The sequence below is a fragment of the Pimephales promelas genome, chromosome 14 (genome assembly GCF_988280905.1).
Source record: "Pimephales promelas chromosome 14, fPimPro1.hap1.1, whole genome shotgun sequence".
In the NCBI taxonomy this organism is placed as follows: domain Eukaryota; kingdom Metazoa; phylum Chordata; class Actinopteri; order Cypriniformes; family Leuciscidae; genus Pimephales; species Pimephales promelas.
Genome location: NC_142782.1, coordinates 26,407,327 through 26,434,867, shown reverse-complemented (window position 1 = coordinate 26,434,867; position 27,541 = coordinate 26,407,327). Strand labels below are relative to the sequence as shown.

The 27,541-nt window shown below is 36.1% G+C and overlaps 2 protein-coding genes across 6 annotated transcripts; one reads left to right on the top strand and one right to left on the bottom strand.

Annotated features, from left to right (window-relative positions):
- The first annotated feature begins 322 nt into the window (after positions 1-322).
- slc44a5b (solute carrier family 44 member 5b) lies at positions 323-22,768 on the top strand. Of its 3 annotated transcripts, none has more exons than XM_039676166.2 (23): positions 323-583; positions 996-1,044; positions 4,341-4,414; positions 7,147-7,231; positions 7,403-7,487; positions 7,604-7,732; positions 8,446-8,506; positions 9,652-9,775; positions 11,632-11,664; positions 13,558-13,641; positions 13,727-13,839; positions 14,174-14,305; positions 14,444-14,543; positions 14,657-14,749; positions 14,939-15,026; positions 15,147-15,409; positions 15,518-15,612; positions 17,079-17,182; positions 17,335-17,408; positions 17,796-17,866; positions 18,043-18,131; positions 18,576-18,660; positions 18,983-20,332. In XM_039676166.2, exons 1-23 carry the CDS (start codon positions 544-546, stop codon positions 19,096-19,098), a joined length of 2,187 nt encoding a protein of 728 aa, XP_039532100.2. In that variant the 5' UTR covers positions 323-543; the 3' UTR covers positions 19,099-20,332. The 3 variants fall into 3 exon arrangements, with proteins under 3 accessions (XP_039532100.2, XP_039532127.2, XP_039532083.2); XM_039676149.2 differs by lacking the exon at positions 18,983-20,332 and adding an exon at positions 20,961-22,768 and having other exon boundaries at positions 325-583; XM_039676193.2 differs by lacking the exon at positions 11,632-11,664 and having other exon boundaries at positions 324-583.
- Positions 21,816-27,319, bottom strand: LOC120482157 (LIM/homeobox protein Lhx8). Of its 3 annotated transcripts, none has more exons than XM_039676225.2 (8): positions 27,084-27,319; positions 25,417-25,557; positions 25,193-25,314; positions 24,874-25,091; positions 24,075-24,139; positions 23,833-23,928; positions 23,538-23,703; positions 21,816-22,994 (listed from the first exon to the last, which is right to left on the bottom strand). In XM_039676225.2, exons 1-8 carry the CDS (start codon positions 27,249-27,251, stop codon positions 22,927-22,929), a joined length of 1,044 nt encoding a protein of 347 aa, XP_039532159.2. In that variant the 5' UTR covers positions 27,252-27,319; the 3' UTR covers positions 21,816-22,926. The 3 variants fall into 3 exon arrangements, with proteins under 3 accessions (XP_039532159.2, XP_039532141.2, XP_088975875.1); XM_039676207.2 differs by having other exon boundaries at positions 24,874-25,094; positions 27,084-27,317; XM_089119749.1 differs by having other exon boundaries at positions 21,816-23,703; positions 27,084-27,318.
- Positions 27,320-27,541: the final 222 nt, after the last annotated feature.

Here is a 27,541-nt window from a genome sequence, read left to right as displayed (position 1 = left end):
TACTGGCACAGATACTAGCAGACCTACATGTTTGTCCTGTGTTGTCAACCTGCTTTAGTCTATTCATTTTATTAATTAATTGTGTTGGCAATTCCACTGAACAGATGTGACGGTATGTTTGGTGATGTACAAGCTCCACTTTGAGTCTGTGTGTGTGCAAAGCTTTGAGCAGGTGGCTGCCATGCTGTTGTCTCATTGTGTTTGGTGTGTCAGTAGATTCATCATGCAACCAATCTGAGCCGCGAGACACCAGTGCTGTTTCCTTTGTGAGTGTGCGAGAGAGAGAGAGAGAGAGAGAGAGAGGATAAGGAATGAGTGAAGGAGTAGAGAGTGGATAGTGTGAGAGAGAGAGGCAGATGGAAGCGACGCAAACGCCCACCAGCCTGATTTCTCCTCCACCTCTTTTCGCAAACACCGCTTAGTGTGTAATGATTAACCGATCGCAAAAAAAGATGAGAAGATACCGCCTCAGCCCTCATAGGAAGTGACACGCACACAGTAACATTATATAAACACAGTGTCTTCGCTCAGAGAACAGTGAACATGACTGGACCAAAAGGAGGATACTACAAAGCAGAATTAGGTAGGAACTTATTGCAAATACTTTGAAGAAGGTAAATGCTTTGTTTCAAAATTAGCGGTATCTGCTGTGTTTCAAACTGTGGCGGGTACATGCTTTTGTTTGCCTGTGCTTTGTTATGGCACTCCTAAGGCATTGTGGGGCTGTTCAGACCTTGGCTACTTGATTGAGTGTTTGTCTTTTTTAAATGAATAGGGTGGTGACAAGATGAGCATTGTTTTACGTTGTTGCATTGCTTGTTCTGAAATCAGTTGGTTTGTTCGCTCTTTGTCCTGGTCAATCATAAGCCTATACATGGTTCAAGCTTCCTGATGAGAATAGCAAATAGATTAAAGGCTTTTGGGGTGCTTGAGGTTTTGCAATCTTTATTTTCACAGTTTAAATGTGATTTTGACACCTTGCTCTTGTGTTACAGGGGAGCCACACAAATTTGACCCCTCATTCACAGGACCCGTTCACAATAGGTAGAGTAAATCTTGTTTCTTTTTTTTTTGCTTTTTGGATTTTATTTGAAGCTGAGCACAAAAGCCTATTGGAGCATTTATCATTTTTATGTCACTTCATGTAAACTTATACTTATTATTATTCAGTATTGGTATTTTATTTTATAGATTATTTTGTGTGCATAATATATAAATGTGTGTGTAATATATATATATATATATATATATATATATTAGGGCTGTCAAGCGATTAATCACATCCAAAATAAAAGTTTGTGTTTAAATAATATATATGGGTTCACTGTATAATTATTTTGTATATATGTAAATACACACATGCATGTATATTACGAAAAAAAAAAATTATTTTATTTATTAAATATTTAGATATAATATAAATTATACATAAATCTATATACAGTATATACATGAAAATATTTCTTAAATATATATAAGCATGTGTGTGTATTTATATATAAAATAATTATACACAGTGCACCCACATATATTATTTATACAAAAACTTTTATTTTGGATGCGATTAATCGTTTGACAGCCCTAATATACTGTATATGTATATATCATTTTTTTTTTAAATGTTATATTTATATATTAAAATATAACATTACTTTTATTTTTCCCTTAATGAACATTTAAGAACAGTTTTAAACATAGAACAAATGCTTGCATTATGTATATAGTGACTTCATACTCGCTTCTCATATACTTCCTGTTATTGACTTCCTGCTATAAGCATACAACCGAATATCAAAAGTAACCCAAAAATACTGTTGGTATTTATAGAAGTTAATAAAGCCATTATTTAGTCATTTATGAATCATTAAGACCTCTTTTAGGACACATTTTTCTGCATAGTTTTAACAAATATATATACCTATATTTAGCTAACTTCTGGAAATATTTAGCAGAAATAATGCCCTCAAAACCACAGCTAGGACAGAAACAAACATGCACACCCTAAAAATGTCGTCCTTTTCTCTATCCCTGTTTTGCATGTGCCTAATATTGATTAAAAAATATTGACTTCATTCATGGACCTGTCGCTCCGCTGGCCTGTTTCTTGCTCTAATCCAGAGCTGCTGGTGGATCAATAGTTAGTTCAGCAGTGATAGTGGACGGGACAGCTTTCACCCCACCGGAGCAGAGAAATCAATGACTGTTGCTCAAATGTCTTGGGTTGCTATGCATAATTAACATGCATACTAAATAAGATTCAAAAGATTGTGATGTAATTCTGCTATTATTCGACAACAAGCCATGGGTTTCGTTTTATTTTTGTTGCTCTCAATACAAAGTGTGCAGCTCAGCGTGTTTATAATAGGGTTTTCCTGTGCTTAGCGCATATTTTTAAGGCCTGGATACTGCTAATTAGTGTTGACTGATGTAAAACGCTTAAGCTCTGTTGGGTTAGTACAGCATGTGGATCTTTGCTGTGCTGTTTGCTGTGATCAGGTGTGGTGCACTCCATGTCACAGCTGATGAGACCCAGTTGTTTATTATGTTATTACTGAGAGTCACAACGATAAAGTTATTTTTTGTATTATTAGATTTATTTGTTTATGGTTTGATAAACCAAGACACTTAGTAGCACTTTAAGTTAGTTTGGGTGAGGAACATTTGATAATCTTCTCCTCCAGTGCACAGAACTGCTGTGACTGGATCATTGAGAACTGGATCAGTTCGATTCGAATTCTTTTTAATTGAATCTTTTCAATCAACCTCAGAATGATTCATTGTCATTATTGACTCGGTCTGGTGACTCACAGCAGCTCACTGGAAGGCATGATTAATGTCCGGTCTGTTCCTCATACAAAGTTATCTGACTTGCAATACAGTGATATAGTCATATGAGCTACTTTTATGGTGGGGTTGTTTTGTCATTTTTAGGTTGATTGGTCATAATGACCTTTCATTATATTAAAAAGAGTTGCACATAGACTTCTAAAACACAAATAACAGCATTTGGGTAATGTTAACAAAGCTTTTTTTATTCTTAGTTGGCCAACTTTTCCATAAGTCCATTTACAAAATATCACCCCAAATGTCACCCAAGCTGCATTACATTAAATGTCACTTACTCCCAACATGTCAAATCCAAACCTTTGTGTGAAAGTGGCCCGGCGCAACCACCCACTTCCCGTTTGTGTTGAGCAGAATATAAATATAGCTCAGGGAACACTTTTACAGAAGACACTGATGGGACTGTGGGTTTGTAGTTTAGACATCAGACGTATCACTCCTTTCTACTGTCCTCCACATTACTGTGAGTTCGTAAGATTTGGTTTAGTATACTACAATACATAGGATGTCCCAGTTAGCATATGTATACTCTTCACTACATGTGCTTTACTGGTGGTCCATTCTTTTGAGTTTGTGTTATTAGGAAACGTTACCACAACACAACGTTGCGTCTTAGTTCTCTCCTTTTAGCATATTGTTTATATTAGCATCTAGCTAACTCGTTAGCTTAAAATTCATGGTTTCACTTTATTTGGATGGTCTCTTTAAAGGAATAGTTCACTTTTAAATTAGTTTTTGATATGTTTTAGCTTACCGCTCAAGGGCATCCAAGATGTAGGTGTCTTTGTTTCCACAGTATTTTCAATTTTGATATTTTTAGGTCAAACCGTTCTTGTCTGTCAGTCATATAATGGAGGTATATGAGGTCCTTCTAAAAGAGCATGCACAGAGAAGTCCAAATTAAACATGATTTAATGACTCATAAATGTAAGTACACATTGATGGCCTAAGACAAGAAACAAGCGGTTTATGTGAGAAAACGAATATCGTTTTTACCTCTTGTAACCACCAGTCTTGTAACAAGTAGTGCAGATGGATGCTAACATAGCAGCCCTCTGCACTACTTTAAATTAATTGCATAATACTATTTAGGATGGACGATATGTGAATGGGGATTTAGCTCTTAGTTGCCCTGCTGTGACCTCAGACTCCTTTTCTCAGTCTGCAAAGCTGCTATATAGACCAGTTGTTTTCAATTAGTTGGTTGGCACTCAAAAATGGGTCACAAGTCTGTTCTGTTGGCGTTACAGTCAGCATGGAAAAACAATGGCAAATATAGTATGTGCTCTGTGTTTATATAGTTACTTTTTTCGGACACTGTCGGTAGTGAATTATTTTGTTCATGGATTGAGGGTTCACAAGTTTTATTGACCAACATTTGATTCATTGTATATGATTCATTATCTCGTTCAAATAATTATTGAAATGCTAGTATGAATGTAAATATACTGTGATTTATTCATTCACATTCTCTCTTTCTCACATTCCCACTGCAGGGGCTGCACAGATGTACTTTGCTGTGTGATCTTCGTCATCGTCATCCTCGGATACATCGTTCTGGGAACAGTGGGTGAGTTACACTCATTAACGTGCGCTTCAGCAGAGAGGGTTGCATAATGCGGCTCATGAATCCAGTGCTATTAAGCAGCCAAATAGAAGCGGCGGGGAAGCTTCAGTCCTAACCCCCCTCACCGTATGTGGCTGTTTTTTAAGGACAGTCATTTAGTCCATTCTCAGAAAAACCAAGAGGACTCACACAAACCCATTCATTCACTGTGACATTTGATTGCATTCATGGTTTAAATGTGGAATCTGTGGTTAAAACTGTCAGAGGCTCTTCTCCTCTGCCGTTTCTGGGAGACTCACAGCTTGCTGACTGTTAGATCTCTCTGTTTTGGAAAATTGCTGCCAGGGTTAAAGGTTCTCAAAGCGATCCTGGGTGTTGACGTTAGAATATTTTCAAACAAATCGGAGCTAGACCCTCCCTCCTCCGCATCTCGTCTCCTCCCCCTTCCTTCCGAGATTCCTGAAATAATTGTGAACGTGCATAGTTCTAGCTAATTATATCCTTGTGTGGGTTTGGCGAACATAAGCGATACATAAGTCAATTCAGAAGAAAAAAAACAATTTAACGTTACCCACCTGTCCAGCAAAAACAGAGCAACCTGAATGTCGGACTGGAAGCCCTTCTGCCGCCGGAGTTCTCGCCATCGTTCAAAAGCTTTGCTACCGATGTAAATTTGGAACTTCGCACATTCTTTATCCGACTCCTTCTTCTTTTTAATTTGTTCCTCAGAACGACGTCTCTTTGGTCGTGTGTCGGTAATTTTTCAAACTTCCCTCTGATGCTTCGCTGCTCTCCTTCACACACACACACACCCTTCATGTGCACGCGCACTAACCCCCCAGACCCACCCTCAAATACTTCTTGCCAGTGATTGGCTGGAACACTGTTTGTTAGGTTTCGTGGTCCGGGTAAGACATGATTGTTTTTGTTGCCGTTTGTGGAGCCTGTGGTGTCTACAGAGACCGCGTTTTTTTACAGTGTGTTTAGGGGACAGGCAGCTAGCCGATAGTGAGGAGACGTTTGATGTATGTGACAAAAAATGTTTTGGCCCAGCATCGCTTAGAGAACCTTTAAATATATATATATATATATATATATATATATATATAATATGTGTGTGTGTATGTGTATATGTGTATATATATTATATATACACATATACACATACACACACACACACACACACACAGTATAATATACAGTCATGGTCAGAATTAATGGCACCCCTGGTAAATATGATCAAACCTTGCTGTAAAAAAACAATCTGCATCGTTTATTGTAAATTTGCATATATATATATATATATATATATATATATATACATGCACAGACACACACACACACACACAGTGGTGGGTTTTTTAGAATTTTGGAATAGGATCATGTGACACTGAAGACTGGAGTAATGACTGCTGAAACTTTAGCTTTAGCCATCACAGGAATATATATATATATATATATATATATATATATATATATAAAACAATTATTTTATACATATATGTGTAAAATAATGTAAACTGATATCTTTTTACTGGTACACTGCAGCAAAATATATAAATGACTGGCTTAAAACCATCTTTTTGGTGAAAATAATAACGTTCCTAAGACTTTTGCACAGTACTTTATATATTTTTGTATGCACAATGAGTCGGTATCTGACAACAGTCGGTATGATCCACACAGAGATCTGATGTCACCTGAAGTCCATCTGGGCTTACTTGGAAAAAAATGAGACAGACTCAATCCAGAAGAACTGCAGCAACGTCTCCAAGATGCTTGAAGAAACCTTGCTGCAAAGCTACAGAACTGTGTTTTAGCCACTTGCTGTAAAGTGAGGATGCTTTCAAAAATAATGTCATAAATAGATTTTATTTATCAATTAACTTGATTAAATCAAATCAGTATTTGGTGTGACCACCCTTTGTGTTTAAAACAGTTTTTGTCCAGGTTTTGCACATCGTTTTTCAGGTAGCTTTGCAGGAAGGTTTCTTCAGGCGTCTTGGACAGTTCTTCTAGACTCAAGCAGCTTGAGTGCTGCTGCTGTGTTTACAGTAAATGGGACAAACCAAAGAGCAAAACTTTCTGAAATTGAGGTTAATTTTTCATTCAAATTATGATACTAATTCTTTAGTCTGTACATTTTGTGTTTATGGAGTGTTTGCTGTTTCTCCCAGTGCATTTTCTTTCTCACACTGATCTCATTCCACTCCTCTCTGATGTCTTATTGGTTTAATCCTGACTAGGCAAAATTAATACGACTGGCTTTTCTGTAGCCCTTTGAAGTGCACTGACATCTCATGTGACCCTTTTAGACTTGAGGTGACATTCCATGACCCATAAAGCTCAAATTCTCTTTTCCATGCAGACTTAAGTGGAGAGAATTAAATCATTGGGCACAATCATTCTCCACAGAGCTGCAGTGTTAGATTCACTGTGGATTTGAATCGCTCATGTTAAATTACATAAAGAGCTTCTTATGCTCTAAATTAAATATGGGGTTTCACTTTATTTTTAGTTTGTTTTTCATGCATCTTTTCTTGTTTGTCCTCTTTGCCTGTGCCTGTTCCTTCTCAACAGGAGCAGTGGGTGTAGTATTAGTGCCATAAAATACTGACGTTGAATTTTAAAATTATAGCAATTATTTGAAATGCATTATGTTTGAAATGCAACTCTGGTGAACTTATTTGAGAAACATGTTTCAGCTGACATGGCTTTTGTTATGTTTTTTTAAGCTTGGATGCATGGAGACCCCCGGAAAGTGGTCTACCCGACAGACAGCTATGGGCAGTTCTGTGGACAGCAGGAAACGCCTAATGCGTGAGTATGAGTGCGAGAGGAGTTAAAGCCATTATATTTAAATGAAAAAAAAAAATTAAGAGTATTTAAAAGTAGTCTCACACTTTATATTATATTATATTATATTATTAATTTTTTAAGACATTCAGGTTTCAAAGATGGATTGAAACAACTTCTGTTTCTCCCCCACAGAAATAAAGCCATATTATTTTACTTCAATATTTTACAATGTGCCAATCCTACAGTCCTCATTAACCTCCAGTGCCCTACAACTCAGGTAATACAGACACTTTTGCAAACTATCTGTCATTCTTTCTAAGATTGCTCTGTTTTTTAGCACATGACTTGTTTTATTTGGAGCTGATGTTTCTTTTCCTCTCTTGTTCACCTCAGCTGTGTGTATCCAAGTGCCCAGATAGATTTGCCACATACATTGACATGCAATACAACTATAGACGCAATAAGAGCTACTGGGAATACTACAAGCAATTCTGCAAGCCGGACTTCAACAATCCTGATAAGGTACCACGTGAACCAACATCTACACTGGCTTTTGATGACTTTTGATGTTTGAAAATTCTTAAAAAAAATTGTGGGATTTTATTTTATTTTTTCCCCAGGCCATTGAAATGAATAAAATCAATGTCATAGATATTTCTATAGTGATATATATGCTATGTATTTATATATTTTTCATATTATTCTCTGCTCTGAAATAATTATTGGTCTAGAATTTGCTCTTGTGTAGAATTAAACTAGTAGAATCTTTCTAATAGTTTGTTCTTTTCGATGCATCGTTGAGTCTAAATGATTTATTTGCAAGTTTATCTGAATTTAAGTGATCATTAATTGAATAATACTACTTATCCAGTAATCACAAATCACTGGAAAAGTCATGGAAGTTTATTAGTTAAAAAGATGGTGGGCACCCTGTTATCTCTAGAAGAATTTCATGCTTATTGTCAGATAGATTAGTACTTGTGATGACGATGGTTCATCTTAGCAAGCTGATGCATGAGCTGTATCGCAGGCGCCACATTTCCTTCGCGCGTCAGTGCATAAATCTACCAACGCGAAACGTCAATGATCCAATTCTGCTGCGTCACTGGATTTTCACACATGAACATTTAGAAGCTCACATGGTGACAGTTTTTGAGGCAGGCCTGGTATACTGGCGAGAAGAATGCTGTATAAGGTTTATTTACTTTTTTCCCTCTTCTTTTTCCATTTGGCAGCCGGTTTCTCAGGTGCTTCGGGATGAAGATTGTCCCTCAATGATTGTGCCAAGCAGGCCATGTGAGTTTTTTTTTAGTGGAATACATAGTCAAAACTATGCCTTCTGTCCTAAAATGTCTTAGTGCTGATGTGCATTTACATTTAATGGTCTGAAATTTTGCACCAATAATGTGCAAGTGCTATTCCAGGAGAGTCTTGAAAGTTTGAGTTGTGATTGTGTGAACTAGTGCCAGAACAAAGAAAACCCAATATATATGTGTAAACGTGGGCTAAATGAATTCATGTGAAATCTTGTTCATGTGTAATTAAAATTAAGTTGCTAATGACACGAACGTATGTGAACGTGAATAGAAACTTGTGCGGCAGGAGATCAAGAGTTTCAGTTCAGGCCGCTGGATCTCTTTGAAACCGTCATAACTGCTTCGATGTAATATAAGCGATAAAAAAAGAGAAAATGTCACTGGCAAAGCTGAGAAAGGTTGCTGTGTCCTCTCCATATCGGCAGACGAGGCACAGAATGCTATAAAACCCTTGGATAGGAGCAGCTGCTTATCACTTCTTAAGAATTCAGGCCTTGAAGTCAGGGAGGAAAAAGTGCAGACAGACACAAAGCATGTCCTCAACAACTTTTGAATACTATATATTGTAGGGGATTTTACAGTTAAAGACCTATGAACCAGATATGATAAATGAAGACCCAGAATAAATTGAAGACAAATTCCACTGAAGAATATTTTGCAGTTTCTTCAGCAGAAGTCATGCCGTACATTCATATTTCACAGCAATTATACCTTTCACCAAGGTCTAAGATACTTCATTACTTCAAGTTAAATGATTCTGATTGGCTGATGGACTGAATGGAATGGAACTTCATTACATGGACTGATCGACAGAAGCATATCTTCAGTGATCTCGCGGCTTGCGGCGGCTGACACCCGGACCCTGAATTTAGGCACGACGTGACCTTCTGAGGTCACAGAACTGTGTTTCTAGGCGCCAGCATTCCATCGCCCCAAAGTGCCAGACAGAATATTAGCATAACATTAGTTTTAATATAGAAAAGTAAAGTAAATACTTTAACTTAGAAGTGGGCACGTAGTTGACAGGCTGAAGTGACTCTTGCTTAGTCATGTGTTTTAACACATATCACATACTGTATATTAATATAATATAAACACATAGATTTATTCTTTACTTTCTATCAGTTCTCCAAAGGTGCTTTCCCGATTTCATCACCAGAAACGGGACGTTAACTGTTGCCAACCAAACAAGCTTCAAAGATGGACATGGTAAAACCAGAAGTGTCATTGATCTGAGAGAAGCAGCAAAGTAAGTTTCACTTAGAATCACTCATTAAAGGCTATAGCCTTCTATTCATAGATATACATAATAAAGGCTAGATGTCTCGTCACGCTGCTGGCCAGTGGAGGTTGAGCTCCGCTCCTGGCGGCCATCTTGTCACAGGCAGTTCACTTACTCGTAACATTGTGTTTAATGGTGCATGTACTTTTTAAATAACCATAACTTGCTTAAATTTCTACCCATTTTCAAACGGCTTGGTTTGTTATAAACATCAGAGATGTAGTTATGACACTGCACTTATGAATAGTATGTGTATAAATAAATAATCATCCAGAATTATAGCCAGGTTAATAACGTTTGTAAGAAACCAAACCGTTAAATCCGTCAAGATTTCAACGAGGTAAGAGTATTTGTGTTTGTGCTGATTACTCTCACGTCAGGTACCACAGAGCCCGCCAGAAAGCTTGCCTGTGACAAGATGGCCGACGGTGATAGAGACTCCACTGTACCTTTATTGTGGATATTGATGCTTCTACTAGCCTGTTTAATAGCTATTGGACTGATCCTGCACTGTCTGTCTGGCTACAAAATTGCTCTTATTTGGTGTAACGTGAGTAGGAAGACTAGTTAGGCATGTCAAAACAGCCATGCTGTGACATATGAGCTTAGTTTAGTTACGACAGTATTTCTCAAATATCCACCTTAATTACACGCACCATTTTGTTGTCCAATTTTGTTACACACTGACTGGTGAGTATATCATTGACTTGCGTTGTTATATTACATATTTAACTGCTAGTTTCATGTCTCTCGTATTTCTCCATGGTCTCCTTCTCACATACTCCACATTTTATATCTATTTATATATTCATTTGGTTAAGTAGCTGTGTTACAAGTGGGATAATATACAGATAGTTGGTCATTAACACAAAATAAACCCCTTCACTTTACTTCAGGGTCCTAATCTCCCTGTTATGGTTTATAAGTGTCAGATTTTAAGTGAGTGTACACTACTGTTCAAAAGTTTGGGGTCTGTGAGATTTTTTTTTTTTAATATTTTTGAACGTTATCTTTATATGACCAAGGCTGCATTTATTTAGTCAGAAATACTGTAAAAATATTGGTATTTTGTTAAAAATGTGTCATTTAAATAACTATTTTCTATTTTAGTGTGTGTGCGTCGCGTGCGTCTGTGTCATATTTATAAACTGAATTTCCCCCAGTGTAAAAAAAATAAAAATTACTGACCCCAAACTTTTGAATGGAAGTGTTTACTATTGCATCTTGATATTAAAAATATCTGCTTTTGACGCTGTAGATACAGCAGGTAAACAAATAATAGTTATTTTTAACACTTGTTCCTAAATATACTGTCTTTCCATCCAGGCAAGAGAGGACAGTTTTATCTGGGTATGACATTAGGCCTTACAAAGGTCAGAGAGAATCTGGCCTTTTAAGCCACACAAACAAGTCAAGCTGTGCATGTTTGCATGAGTTGCTGCTGCCATAATAGCACTAATGTGAATGCCTGGGGTGAAAGGTCACATGGGGTACATTCTTTTTTTAGCAGGCAGGTCTCTCGTAACTAATAGACATTGTTTACACAGGATGCGTTCTTACGTCTTCAGCCACTGCATTGCATCTTGCTACATGGTAAAGTTTGTTAAAATATTTCCATTTAGCTGTTTTTGAATGCAGAACTGTGTCTTGTAAACAGGCTTTGACCAATTATACTTTTGGATTGAGTTTCGCTCACAATAACGAGCACTTTTATGCTGTGATCTGCTAATGCTTTTTACAACTCTTTACCTGATTTCAGAAATCCAAGGTTTTTGCTTCCTGTGTGTCTTTTGTAACATGCTCAATGCTTTTTTTTTTTGTAGCAAAGTCACGGCCATGCAGCAAGGAACAGAAAGGTCTTAATTTCTTGTCAGCTTTGAAACTTGACCTTGTCCTTCGCTTATCTACAAACTAACCTCCCTCATCACACATTCTGCACCTGCAGCATCTCAAAGAATCTGTAGAACAGAACAAACACATCTGTTTTTCACCTCATCAGAACTGAGGTCACTGACAAAATCCCACTGCCTTTCAGATGTCTGTCTGCTGAAAGAGCATTTAAGAAATATATATATATATATATATATATATATATATATATATATATAAATGTGTATGATCGTTTTGCACAGGAACCAGATTGATCCTGTTTTTGGCCATGCAAAATTGAGCGTAGGAGTTTGAAATGCAGTTGACGCTGTTAAAATTGGGACTGTTAATTTCTTCCATTGACCTATAGATTCTCTGCTCTAGAGAAACACTCTTTTCATTAGCATTACTTGGAGAACTTCATCTCTGTTATCCAGTGTTTGGAAGTAACTAACTAACCCTAACTATATTTTCCAGTATCATGACAAGCAACTTTTTCCAGCAAGTAGTGGTATAACATGACAAAATGCTGCTGCTTTTTTTTTTTTTCTCAAATTCCGGTTTACAGCCGAATGAACTTTCACACTCTCTCATATCATATGAATCTTTCACATGATTCTTTGAGTCCAGTTGTCTGCACAGCTTTTTTTGTAGCAATATACAGTTGGTGTTTTTATTATACAACATAGCTAGCTAGCTAAGTGTAGACGACTGCATTTATTTATTTTAAAAAATAAAGAGTAGTTTTAATGTAGTTTAACTAAACTACTTTAAATTTAGAAGCTTGTAGCATACAAGTAGCAAATTGCTTGCACAACACTTCTGCTGTCTTTTTAAAAACACCTCACTTCTGCACAAATAAATGAGCATCACATAACTGTATGAAATATGTATCTAGTTTACAGGTAGTAAAATCAAATCCATTGAATACACTACCATTCAAAAGTTTGGGTCGACTTTTTTGAAGGAATATTCTTATGCTCACCAAGGCTGCATTTATTTGATTAAAATACAGTAAAAACACTATTATTGTGAAATATTAGTACAATTTAAAATAACTGTTTTCTGTTTGCAAAATATATTTTCAAATGTAATTTATTCCTGTGATGGCAAAGCAAAATTTTCTGCATTATTACTCGAGTCTTTAGTGTCACATGATCCAACAAAAATCATTATAATATGCTGGATTAGTGGACAGTTGTGTTAAAAAAACCTTTTTTGTGTGTGGAAAATGTGATCTTTTTTAGGATTCTTTGATAAATAGAAAGTTCAAAAGAACATAATTTATTTAAAATAAAAAATATTCCTGTATATACATATAACAGTATACTATAAATGTATTTACCATCACATTTGATCAGTTTAATGCATCCTGAAGTAAAATATTAATTTCTTTTTCTTCTATAAAAAAGATACTTCACAAATACTTCTCTCACCATAGACTTGCATAGACTATACTATGTTTATTTGTATTTTAACCTGAATGAAAATGAAACTGTGATGTTAGAAATAAAGTCTGGAGACAAAAAAAAACAAATCTGTTAAAGATGGAGAAAATTAGATGTGACCAATGACCTTTTTTAGGCAGAACGGCTTATTGCACAGACTGTACTTCTGGCCCTCGCAGCATCATTTTCAGTTGTGTCAGATAAAATAAACAAAGTCTTAACCCTTGTCCTCCACCGTGCATGAAAAAACATGGCTTTTTCATGAATGGAGAGCAATAGAACAAAACTGATGTCTTCTTACACTGGTAACACTTGTGTGAAACATCACTGTTGATCTGTAGTGTGTCACTGCTTCTTAGTCCTCATATACTGCTCTGTACAGTTGAATGTGCAGTTTGTATCGTTTTTGATGGTTGTCTTGCTCTTTTACAGTGGCATCACCAGCCTGTTGGATGCAAAGGAGTTTGGCACCAAGATCTTTGAGGATTACGCCAGCTCGTGGTTTTGGATCCTAAGGTATGTACCGCATTAGTGTTTAACCTTTAAACTCAATACAATAGATGAATATGTTGGAGCTGATCTGTTTAATGGGTGTTTTCAGTGGTTTGGTGATTAGCATGCTGGTCAGTCTGATCTTTATTCTGCTGCTGAGGTTCACCGCTGGCTTTCTCTTCTGGATGGTCATCTTCGGGGTCATCGTGGCTGTGGGCTATGGTTGGTAATGACTACAGAACCCCATAGACCAAGACTAAACTGTCATATACTAGACCTCAATGTTTTACAATAACCTCTTAAAGGGATAGTCAAATGTCTTGACTGCCGTTCTTCAGTGGAACTGGACAGAAAATCGCTCTTTTAAAACTTCAAAAAGTCCTTTTTGAAATCTTAATATGTTTTCCAAAGTTGAACATAAGTTTTATTGACAGAATTTTTTTTGTTGTTGTTGAACTATTCTTTTAACACTAAATGATTTGTTAGATAAGTTGGTTTTTGAATTTCTCTACATGAGTATGAGTTCACCCACTGTGTCCTGACTTGTCACTTACAGGAATATGGCATTGTTACTGGGAGTACAGTTCACTCATGGGAAAGCCGGACTCTGATATCACCATCTCAGACATTGGATTCCAGACTGACTTCCGGGTTTACCTGCAGCTGAGTCAGACCTGGCTCATATTCAGTGAGATTTCTTTGTGTTTGTAGTGCAGTTTAAATCAAATAATAAATCTCAAACCAAGCAATGCACCTGCACTGTCAAGTTGAAGGTTATGAAAAGTTGAGTTTAATGGAAAAATGACAGTTTGATCATTTACCGCAGTGATCTCCTTGGCTGTCACTGAAGCTATCGTCATCTTAGTGCTGATATTCCTGCGGAACAGAGTTCGTATTGCCATCGCTCTACTGAAGGAGGGCAGCAAGTTAGTTTCTTTCTCTTTCTTTTGTTTAATGCTGGTGCATGTAAATGGAAAGAATAGAAAAACACCTAAAAAACAAAGTTTTTTACTTTTTCACGTCTCTCTCTTTCCTACAGGGCGATTGGCTGCATTATGTCGACACTATTCTATCCCATCATCACCTTTCTGCTGCTGGCTCTCTGCATCGCATACTGGGCCGTTACAGCTGTGTATCCAAATCTCAAATTAATTGAATGCTGGATTAAAATTGTATGCATAAAATCTTAAATTAATATGTTTGTATGCATGATTTTGGGGAGAGACTGATTTGTTGGAGCAATTTTTATTTTAGCAGTTCCATTTACTGAAACTTACTGGCTAGTTTGTATTTTAGTCTCCTTAACCATAACTTCCTTCAGGTTCCTGGCATCCTCTGGCGATGCAGTCTATAAAGTAATGTCAACACTACCCGGTTGCAAGTATACCAATCTCACCTGTGACCCAGAGGTAAGCACTAAACCTACTGTAAACTGTGATTATCTACTCAACTATGGTTGAGTACTGAGTCCATTTATCTAGTAACTGTGTCATATTGGTGAATGTTTGTGTCTCTTTGATGTGTTTCAGACCTTCAGTCAATCAAACGTAACTACACTGTGTCCGGGCTCCCAGTGCACGTTTGCTTTTTACGGTGGGGAGAGTGTGTACCACCGTTATATCTTTGTTCTTCAGCTTTGCAATTTACTGGTTTTCCTCTGGCTGGTGAATTTCACCATCGCTTTGGGCCAGTGCACCCTCGCTGGGGCTTTTGGCTCATATTACTGGGCCTTGAGGAAGCCAGAAGACATCCCACCTTGCCCCTTGGCTTCATCATTTGGCAGGGCTCTAAGGTATCCTGCCATCCATGCTTTTAAAGCTTGTAGGTGATTGATTATGAGTGGAGGGCTGTTGGACTAAAATTAAATGTTCACTATAATCACATTACATCGCTATTCCAGGTATCACACAGGCTCTCTTGCATTTGGAGCTTTGATTCTGTCCGTCGTACAGTTCATCAGGATTATTCTGGAGTATCTCGACCACAAACTGAAAGGTATAATATTCCATTAAAATAGGGCGTGTTCACACTTGGCGGTTTTGGTTTGATTAAAACTAACTCTAGTGCGATTCTAGTGCCAAGACTAAATGTTTGGGCCTAGATCAAACAAACCAAACTACAAGTGTGAACTCACTGGTTCACTGACTCATTTATCACTTAGAAATGTTCAAAGAGGTTTTAAAATGTTGTAAAACTACTGTTCAAAAGTTTGGATTCAATACTATTTTAATTGAAAGAAATTCAGATATTTATTCACCAGTAATGCATTCAATTAATCAAAAGGAAAAACATTTGTATTTTAAAAAATCTCCTTTACATGTTAGGGGTAAACGGTTTAAGACCCAGATATAACCAGATATGATGAATGAAGTCCCGAAATCAGAATTATAATAAATTAAAGAAAGATTTACTGACGATAGTTTGCAGTTTCATCAGCAGAATTCAGCCATTCACCAAGGTCTAAGCTATGTCCTTACTTCGTCCTTGCTTCAGGTTGCAGTTTCTGATTGGCTAAGAACACAGTCAAAGTAATTTTTCCTCACATATACAGATAGACTGAAGCATAGATTATGCAGCTGACACTCAGACCCTGAAGTTTAAGCACGTCATGACCTTCAACATGTCGAAAAAAAAAAAAAAAAAGTCAGACAATATCCCGTAATAATGCCAGTGGTTCCTAACACACACACCGACACACAGCTTTTCCCAGGTTGGATTTGGCCAGGCTCTAACTATAAACAGGAGAGTCGTCTCAAAACATCAAGATAATGCATTCTTTCTCTCAAGGATAGCTAGACTTTAGTCTTACTGGAAAGTAAGGCTTTAACAAAGAAATTGTCCCTTAAACTTGAGGGGGCTTCACTGACCCCTTTATGTTTTAACACTTTGAAGACCTTTCTCAAACACAAACAAGTCCCTATTTCATTTCTGGAAGCTAAATGAGCAACTTCTGTAACAAAGTAAAAAAAATCTCACAAGCCTAGAGAAGTCATTCAACTCATTTGATTTTTAGAAGGAAAAATATTGATTTTAATGCCTTGATTATAATCACTCATTCATTACATTCCAATCCACCTCCTTCAACTCAAAGTATTCATCAAAGAATCCTGAATAAATATGTAACATGATTTCCAAAATTGTTTTCAACATTGATAATCATAAGAAATGTTTATTGAACACCAAATCAGTATATTGGAATGATTTTTGAAGGATCATGTGACTGAAAATTCAGCTTTACGTCACAGGAATGAAAAATGTATGTTACAATGTATTCAAACAGAAAACAATTATTTATATTGTACTAATACTTCATAATATGACTGTTTTACTGCCTTAATGAGCATACAAGACTTATGTCATAAACATAAAAAAAATCTTATGACTGAAGTTTTGAACGGTAGACTGTATCAGTATAGAATACGTTATGAATGATGCTCCTCTTCCTTCTGTCTTTGTCTCAGGTGCTCACAATGCATGTGCACGCTTCCTGCTGTGCTGCCTCAAATGCTGTTTCTGGTGCCTTGAGCACTTCATTAAGTTCATGAACAGGAATGCTTACATTATGGTGAGTCACCCCACTTTTTCAAGGTACAGGCTTTTCATAACATTATCATATCAATATATAACTGCAAAGAAAGAAAAGCAATGTCAAACCTTGTGGACACAGACAGACTAATAGGTCTGTCGTTTATGGTTGCTCATCCTTTTATTTCTCAGATATCAATATATGGGAAGAATTTCTGTGCCTCAGCGCGAGACGCTTTCTTCCTGTTAATGAGGAACGTTATGAGGTAAGACTCTGCACAGATGAGACAAGGTGTGAAGCTGCAAGGACTTTCTCTTACACACATCTGTTATTGTGACATTTCCAAAATGTTATTGTTGATATTTTTTTTCTTGCTACAGTGTTATCAAAGGATTATCATTCAAATGTTGCCTCCATACCATAAAATAAAGCATAATTGTGAAGCATAATTTCAACAATTTTTGATTAACATAAGTCAGACATCGAAAAAAATTGTCATACAACTCTTATTCAGATAAATATTATCAATTAAATTGTGAATTGTTTAAATATTCCATTAAATTAGTTCTCTAATTTATGTAGGATTACTAAATATACAGAATCTGTTTATTGTGTTTTATTATGATCTATTAAATTTTTTATGTTTGTTTAGAGTTGCTGTTCTGGACAAGGTGACTGACTTCCTGTTGTTCTTGGGAAAACTGCTGATCTCAGGGAGTGTGGGTGAGTCAACGTTCATCTGTGTCATACAGACGGGGAAACATTAAGACTAGTAGAGTCTGAGGGCTTTAAACAAACACACACACACACTGCGTAGACCTACTGCCTACATACACGCATAAATGAAACATTGTTTGCAGGCTCGTTTTGTTCGCTGATGTTGTGAATGTTTTTTGCAGGTGTCCTTGCGTTCTTTTTCTTCACTCGCCAAATACCAGTGATCCAGGAAGAGGTGCCATCATTAAATTATTATTGGGTCCCTCTACTGGTGAGTGAATGCATCACAGCTTGCTTATGTTAAATTATGCTTTTATTTGTTGTAAAAGTGATTTCTCCGATTTCATTCTTCTGCAATCTTTAAGATTTAAATATTAATAGATTAATATTTGTAAAATATTTATTTTTTAAATTTTTAATATGCACTGCCTGGCCAAAAAAGTCAGTGTTTGGATTGAAATAGGCAAATGCTTAAAGGGAATGAATGGACGACCTTAGCACATGTGTGGTTTGGTTTACAAATTTTGGTTCACTTGCAATAAGAGCAGTGTGAAAGCGAACCGTACCAAAAAAAAAAAAAAAAATTATTTGGTCCGGACCAAAGCAAGTGAACTATCGGACTTTCCTGGTGTGAATACACCCTAAATGATGCCCTTTTCTTCCATATTGTGACATAGGCATACACAAGTAAAACAATCTTTTTTTCCATCCACAGACTGTGATATTTGGATCCTATATGATTGCACACGGATTCTTTAACGTCTATGCCATGTGTGTAGATACATTGTTCCTCTGCTTCTGTAAGTACACCTTATTAAATCTGCAATATTCTCATGCTGGTATGTGTGTTTGGTAATAAATTGTGTTTTCCACCTAAATACATACACACTAGTCTTCCTTTCATTTCCTCTTATTTTTCTGTGCATGACTTTTATCTTTTCTGTTTCTTTATTTCTAATCCTAATGTGATCTTTATGTATTTATTCTCTTCACATCTTCTTAAACTGCAAGACTAATCACTAACTCTTATTTCTTTGACCCCTTTTTTCCTTGCAACACTGTGTCTTTTCTCCTTCCCTCTTCCATTCTTCCGTCGTCTGATTTGCCGGGGACACCCTTCAGGTGAAGATCTTGAAAGGAACGATGGCAGTCCTTCCAAACCGTATTACATGCCTCGAGGCCTGCACAGCATACTTAACAAAAATGATCAAGCAGGCAAAAAGTATGCTGTGTCCTGAAACTGTTACCTCAGTGGGACGTGAGGAACTGCGTTAGTACTGTAGCACGCTGCATCTCTCCACAGCAGAGCAAGGCATTCTGGGATATGGAATCAGGAGCCGATAGCATTTATAGAAGCGGTCTCCTCTCTGCTGATTCTGACTGGCTCTTGCTCTACTTTGTCCTCCTATTTCCCTTCCATTTCTCTTTGCTGATATTCTGTCCATCATTGCCTTACACATTGTTTGTCTTCTGGAAGCAAAGTAACTGGATTAAAGTCTGATGATATTCTGGTTGCCAATTATGAAAGCAAACTATTCTATATATTTATTCTCTAATGAGAAAAGATCTTGAATCTTGCAGTATCCTTCTCTTTCTATACAACTCTTTGTTTTCATGTCATTTCTGGTTTATAAGATCATGCAGTATATATAGGATGTGCGTGTGGATGGATTGATTCTCAGTCCATGTGCCACATAATTTAATATTAACTTTATCATAATGTTATTGTATTGGAGGATTCATAATAGATACAGTGTATTTTCTCTTTTAACAACCATGTTTTGATATAATCTATGAATTTCCAGGTGTTCTGATGGCAGTATTTAGTAAATGTGCCTAGTTTAAAAGGAGGAGTACTGCTCTTCTTTGTTTTTTGCAATCAGTCTGAAAGTTTTTCCAGTTCAATTTATAAAAGGAACATACAAGCCATTTTTGTAATTTTGTAATATGTAGACGGGTTTGATGCTACATCTACTCTGAGGAGTTCAGTACAAGTTGTCTTTTAATGGGGAAAGTTTTGTAAAAATAGAATGTTTTTTTTTTCAATTAGAATAAAGTAATTAAATATTATTATTATTATTATTGGTTTGATTCTTTCTTTTTATCATCAATTTTGTTGACATTCTAAGTTTAATAAAAAAAAAGATTATATTTATATTAGTGCTGTTAAAATTAGTGTGAACGGCTGCGATTCATTTTTTTTTTCAGTTTAATGCATTAAAAATATTAAAAAGTTCTATTAAGTTTTATAAACCATCAAAATATGAGAAAATAATTATTTATTAATTATTACTGTGGTCAGAATTAATGGCACCCCTGGTAAATATGATCAAAAATGTCTGTAAAAAATAAATATGCATTATTTATCCTTTTGATTTTTCATTAAAAAAAACTTTTCATTTTCACTTTTGAAATAAAAGAATTGAAATTGGGGTGGAAATCACATTATGAAATAAATGTTTTTATCCAAAACACGTTGGCTGATTGATTGATTGATAGCACGATGAAAAAAATTAACTGTAAAATGTCTTTGAAGGATATTCCCATTAATATTTAAAATGTTTAGCACACCAAGGTGACTAGGAACATGAAAGTGTCCAGCCATGACTTCATGTTTCACAGGAATTTAAATATGAGGAAACACAAAGGCCAAATCCTCTTAATCATTCATCACATTGAGTAAAACCAAAGAATGTGCATCAAAAGATTGTTGAACATCACAAAATAGAAAGTGGCTGTAAGAAAATAGCTAAAGAATTGAAAATCCCATGCATTTGTTTATCATTTCTTTGTATGACAAGCCTGCACAATTTGGCATGTTTCATTGCTTTATCAAAAATAAAACAATTGACTATGCAATATGGTTACAAAATCTTTACCCTTTATAAAAATATTAGTAAAAATGTGTTAAAGATATTCCTACCTAGGCCGAACATCACTTTTGTCCACCACTGTATGTATACTTTTTCTGATATGCAGTATAACTTTCTCCAGTTGTTAAGTTTTCCTTGTATCCCAAAATCCAGCATTGCCTCTGATTGCAGACAAAATCACATTAACGATTGGTTGGCATTAACGTTGCTTATGCTTCTGTTCTCAGTGCTTGATCTGGAGAAGAACGACGGCTCAGCAAGCCGCCCGTATTACATGGGCGGCAGCCTGCGTGCCATCCTCAACAAGAAGAACCACAAGAGACCAGAGGACAAAAAGAAAGGTAGAAAATAAAAGCAGCAACCAACAAAAAGGCACTGACATGAAAAACGGACGTTTCCTGACCTTCAGCATCCTAAATGGACTTCTTCAGGCAATATTCAGTCATGTCCGTAGGCAGCTTCCGTGTTATAAATCTTATTAGAAGCCCAAAAACATAATTACAACAGTCTTCAAACTGATCTGCATCTTATTATAAAAGTATATATAATTGACGGTAACCATCTAAATCATCAGATTATTTCCAGTTTGTAGGTGTGTTTGTGTCTATGCATTTCACTAGGGGTGTAACAATATATCGTGCCACAATATATCGCAATAGAAAATGCAACAATACGTATCGTGGATAGTTCCCCCAAAATAAAAATTACTGTGCGAGAAAAAAATTCAATTTTTTCAGAGTTTTAGTGTCAGTACTACATTAAACTGCTATACACAATGTTGATTAAAATGTATAATAATGCAATGGGGGAATTTTTGTGGAAATGTCTGGTGTTACCAGTAAAAAGTGGCCGACGTTATTTTAAAATGTATCTAGTCAGTGATAGAGTACAAGCATATTCGTCTAAAATAATTCTGTATTTTCAGCTTCAGAATCATGAATATTTTTATTCTGGTGTCCCCATTGTCCTTGGGTTACAAGCACCTAGTCCAAACCTATTCATTTAAACCCACAATGTAATATCAAAGTTGGCATTTAAATGAACAGTACATTTTTTCATAACCTTTTATCATATGCCTTAGAGTATCGCAATAATATCGTATCGTGATATGTATCGAATCGTGACATGAGGGTATCGTTACACCCCTAATTTTCATAGATTTTAATGTTTTTTTGTTTGTTTTTACTGATTCTTGTCTTTTACATGACCATTGCATTCTGTTAGCACCCGTTTGGGGTGAAACTGCCACTTTTCTCATATTGAGAAACTGACCGGTAACGCATTTAATTGCTCCTCACTAAATGAACTTTTTTAAGTTGCTGTTTGCAGTTCAGCTGAAGTGCCTTACTCCAACATGCCGTTAACATCTCTTTTAACCTCAACCACATGTTGATGTGAGCCCTTTTCTGCTGTGCAGAGCTTTAAATTATTTATTCCTTCATTACTGCTCTTATTCATCCATCCAACTGCATTTCTCGTCAGATCCATTGCTCTCTAGCAGCAGGAGGTTACACCCCTCGCTCCTTCAGAGATTTCATTGTGTCCATTCACACTTCATTTTAGCCAAGGACTTGAATTTATGTTCATAACACCTTTATATGAATGCGTACAGAATATTGGTTGTTATACTAAGGTGGACTAATTGCTCATATTTTGATGAAGTTGTGCGATTACAAACCATTTGAAGTTTTACCTCCTTTTTTTATACAATGCTCATCATTTGAAAGGGAGTTTCTTCTAATATGTATTCTGTACCATTTTTATGTTAAGAACACTTGAATGTGAACACAACAATGAGTGCATTGGCTGAAATTAAAATCAGCTCTCATAATTCATTTAAATTGCATTATTCTTTAGTTTAACCCTTATCTTATTAGTATTTCACTTTATTTAATTCTCTTGTTTTACAGTGTGGTAAACATTTTTATTATTTTTGTGACTTTATATTATGCTAATTTACAATGCATAATAACAATGTATGATGTAATCCAAATGCATGCAAGGATCAATTTGGAAATAAAGTATTTCATATAGACACATGGCAACAAGTTATTTTTACTTAAAATGTGATGGGAACAAAATACACATTAATAAATTAAAACAAACTAATGAATACATGTAATAGAAATGTATTAGTTGCATAAATATTGTTATATTAATTGGCACAACATTTACTACTGAATTGTTAAATGTTTAGCTGCTGCTGGTCAGTAGTTGTTGGGACAGTAATGGCTGATAGAGTAGAGATGTTGGTGTGTGAACTGAAGATAAAAGAGAAACAGAGCCATTAACAAAAGCACAAACACACGGGAACAAATTTATGTCATCTTGACGCACCTTTTCCCAGACATGTTTACAAGTCTTTGAGGTCCAAGTCAATTCTCAAGTCTTTGAGGTCCAAGCTTCTAAGTCCAAGTCAAGTTTCAACTCTTTGAGGTCCAAGTCAAGTGTCAAGTCTTTGACCCAATCATTAAATCAGTTAGTTGTTGACTCAAGAACAGCTGCAATCGGATTGGTCGAATCGGTCTGATTCTCATATGAATCTTTCAATGCGCTTGCAGAACCAATTTGGCAGGTTTATTGGAAACCTGCTCCCTCGTGAATTGAACATCGCTATTGTGTCTTGGATTGGTATTGTGTGGTGATTTCTTCAGTTTGAAATAAGGAGGACAGATATGTTTTCATCAAATCATCAAATTCTTCCAGTATCTCTGCTATATCAGAACAGTTTTCCACACTAAAGACTGATAAAGTACTCTTTAAATAGTACTTGGCTAATTGTACTACATTTTCTTAAATCTCACCATCGATGCAGATGCTGTGTAAGGCTGTAAGCGTGGATGTGCTTGTATAAATCAGTTCATTTAGGTTGGGAACCACCCGGAGTGACGACAGACCTCCTGCCGTTATTCCTGAATGAGAGGGAGAGATGTTCTTCTTCTGACGGGCACGACAGTTTTGAAACCAGACCTGACCAGATAGAAATTTGAAGAAATTATTTAGACAACATACGCATTCTCTTCTGCGAATGGTAAAACAACTTTACAAATTTATAACAGCTCAATTTAGGCACTTTAGATATTGCTAAACAAATGTAACCTGAATGACGCGTCGACTAAGCCCAGTCTGTTCAGCAAGCCTCTGAAGTGTCTGTGCGTCTGGGTTATTGTCCTGAGCAAACTGAGCCTGCATAACCTGCAAACATAGACATAGATAGTGTCAGCGGGATCAGAGTCAGTAAGGGAGTGGGAAAACTGTACAGAGGACAAGCAGGGATCGATTATTTCTTTCACTGAACTCATTTGGGAGACACTGAGTTCACAGCGAGAGTGATGATTTACCTGTAGCTGGTCAGAAGTGAAACTGGTACGTGCTCTTTTTGACAGCTTTTGGTTTATTTCACAACCTGTAGGCAATCCATAAAAGGTAAGGCACAGGTGTAATTATTTTTTCAGACAGAGCCTGCTACAAACTAGAAAACAAGACCAGCAGCCCATCTATCAAAACTAAATAACGTTTTTTTGCCCTTCAGATATCTTGGTTTGTATTATTTTTACCCAAACTATGCAAATAATAGTTGTTAGCCTGACATGAAATAATAGTCTAAAGAATTTTTTAATTGAACCATTTAGAGAACCTTTAGACAAAATAAAAAAAGAGTTTGCATACTATGTTGTTAAGTGTCTTATTTGTTACATCAGGCTTCCATGGCTCATAGTATGATATATGAGAATATGGAGCTCATACTCAGAGGAAAAACATATAAATTTTAATTCAGAGACCTAAACTGAGCAAAAATATGCGATCATATTTGATATACTTGCATTTTAACATGATTTTTCCAAAAAGTTGCTTCAGTCCAGCAAGTAGATATATATATATATATATATATATATATATATATCATGTATTCTTATGTTCACATTATAAAAATCTCACAGCAAAAAGATGTGTACCACAACCTGAATTTGGACTTTTTTTTTTAATTATACCAAAAGGTCTTAAGAATACAGAAGGTTGTATACAACAGTTTTTTCAGCAACATTTTGATCATGTTGATAATTTAGAGGCCTTAGAAATGTGCGTATCAAATTTATTGGCTTTTAAAGTATGTCCCCTGTATGCATGCATGACTCTCACCTTTTTCAGAGGACCCTTTGAGTTTGTCCTGCATGCTGTCGTAATGAATTCGACACAACAATTTTTGCCCAACCAATGCAAACTCCTCGCCTGTGGACAGCTGCCTCTTACAGGAGAAGCACGAGAAGCATGCCAGGTGGTAAACGTTTCCCTTTGCCCTGTGTACCCAGTCCGAAGATTGAACCGTTTCCCCACAGCACGAGCACCATGTCCGATACCTTCTGTCAAACATCCATAATTATGTTTGGATTAGGTTAAATGCATACTGAAACGTCTTGTTTTAAGCATATATCATGCTGTACATCTTCAGAAGAAATACCTGAAGTAATCTAGTTTGCAGAAGACCTCTCGCCCTCTAACATAGCAGGTTGTGTTTCCGCTGAGAGTGGTTTGGCATAAACTGCATGAAAGGCATCGCACATGCCAGCACAAGTCATTTACCTGCGTTAAATAATTACCAGGTGTAAGAAATTATATTAAATTAGAATCATGCAGCCAAATTGTCTATGAATAAATATTTCAAAGGAAAAAAATCCTCCTCACCTTAAGTAGATACCTGTCTAGGATGTCATCTCTACACCCCGTGCAAACTACTTTGTCTTGAAAAGCATCAGAAGCCATTGCTTGGGGTAAAGCAGACGGAGAAGCAGGATCTAATCGGTCATTCACAAGTTCTGATGAAATCTGTAGAAACAGAAGTTATACATTTAAACATTGCTTTAAAATGTGTTAAATCTTGTATAATTTAAGTTTAATACGTATTAACTTATTTTGATGAGTGTGCTATGTAAAACATGTTTTCATAACTCATAATTGATCTGTTACAGTGTAGGGGGAGAGCGGGGCACAACGTAACGCTTTTTTGACTTTCTCAGTTTGTGTAAATCTACTTAGTATTATTTTTTTTTTCCACATTAATTTCCCACATGTCTAGTACAATTATGTGGTTTTGTTTTATTAATACAGTGTATACCTTTTTCTTGATTTACCCCGAAAGAATGGAAGTGAAATGTGGCAACATGCCCCATAGGCACATTGTAACATCACCATGACAGCTTAAAATGCTATCTGTTCAAATAAAAAAATATACAAGTCAAACCAAAATATTTTCTTAATAAAATACAATTATTAACTTTTTCATATAAAATAATGGCATTTTCTAATAATTAAAAATAAACTCATTTTTTGAGATTGACAATAAACACATGAAAAACAGCATAGTTCAAAACAAAATAATAATTAATTTCTGAACATTGACTCTCAGTCTTTATTTGCATGTTTCTCATGTTTTCTCAACAAAAGTGTAGAATATAATATCATAGTTCTAATAGGGGCATATTGTAACGCAAGTGGTTACAACATGCCCCAACTGCATAACTGTGGTTTAAACTATGCGAGTGTCTTCTGCTAGTTAGCAAGGCATTAAACAACTATATCAACTGTTAAACAACAGATTGGAGATTACAATAATATCAGATTTGTCTTATTTTAAATAAACAAAAAAAAAAATAGAGATGGAAAATTAAATTTAGTAAGAAATGTACTTTTGCCATGGTTAAATGTTCAGTGATATCTTACAAAGATCTCTGAATTTTGGTGCATTTTTTTCTATACATACTACATAGTGTTTGAAATGGCAAAGTAAATACACCAAGTTTCGTCATGCTGGTGTGGAAGTATGTTACAGCCCCACGTTAGGCTACGTTGTGCCCGGTTGTGCCCCGCACTCCCCTACAGTTTGTTCAACACAATTGAAAGTTATATTTAAACTATAGACTTCTTTGAATGCGAATATCAAATATAGGCGCCTATATGGTTAAATAACATTTTCTATCAATATTCCAGTCACAAATAAATCGCATTTCCGCCGCCAAATTATTAATCGCGGTCGGTATTCGGCAAAGCACAGGTAGGTTATTTTCCTTATTTGACGGTTTTTTATGTTGTTATTGTTGTAGTATTCATATCACACGTATATGATAGAACTGTGTTTTTAATTTTAATATTTACATTTTAAAAGTAGCCTATATTAAGTATTTAGCCAAGGACGCCAACGGTTTGCGAGAGATGAACCTCAATGTTGTACCACAAAATTGGCTATATGACCGTCCTCAACAATACAATTTCAGCTAGTAAGTTAGCCTATTACTGACTGGTTTATAGATGGCTTCGGTTTCTGGTCAAGCAAAACATATATAAAAAATATTTACCATGCAAACGTCGCTTGTAACTTCTCTGCACTTGTTGGTAAAATCCTCACTGCGACCCGTAGACATGACTGTGGTGAATGCTCTCCGGATTTCCGAAGTCCCCCTCGAAACAGCCTTTAAATGTACGCGCTCCATCCCATAAACATCACCCAATCTTCTCTTCCCCATGACAACCACAACCAATAGCCAGCCAAAACAGCATTTAGACTTTAAGAATTTCAGTCATTATTAAACCACGTCCGACTGTTAGAGGCTAATGGTTATCTGTGCATGTATTATTTACTTGAAATTAGCATTAGGCGTTCGGAAACGGTTCACACATAATGCCTTAACCCCAAAAACGTATCAATTACGAATGCCAGTCAAAACCTCGGAAGAATCAGAGGAAGAAGAGAATTGATTTATTTAATAACAGCAATTAAAAGCCACACGGCTTTGGCACAAATGCTCAACCAGAG

Bases quoted from the DNA above. Each gene is read 5' to 3' on its own strand.
- LOC120482157 (XM_039676207.2), bottom strand. From the start codon at position 27,251: ATGGGGAAGAGAAGATTGGGTGATGTTTATGGGATGGAGCGCGTACAT. The intron at 25,558-27,083 runs GTAAATATTTTT...CTGTTTCTACAG, and splicing joins TTACAAGCGACGTTTGCATG to ATTTCATCAGAACTTGTGAA. The intron at 25,315-25,416 runs GTGAGGAGGATT...TATTTAACGCAG, and splicing joins TAGACAGGTATCTACTTAAG to GTAAATGACTTGTGCTGGCA.
- slc44a5b (XM_039676149.2), top strand. From the start codon at position 544: ATGACTGGACCAAAAGGAGGATACTACAAAGCAGAATTAG. The intron at 8,507-9,651 runs GTGAGTTTTTTT...ACTTTCTATCAG, and splicing joins GATTGTGCCAAGCAGGCCAT to TTCTCCAAAGGTGCTTTCCC. The intron at 14,750-14,938 runs GTATCCAAATCT...AACTTCCTTCAG, and splicing joins TACTGGGCCGTTACAGCTGT to GTTCCTGGCATCCTCTGGCG.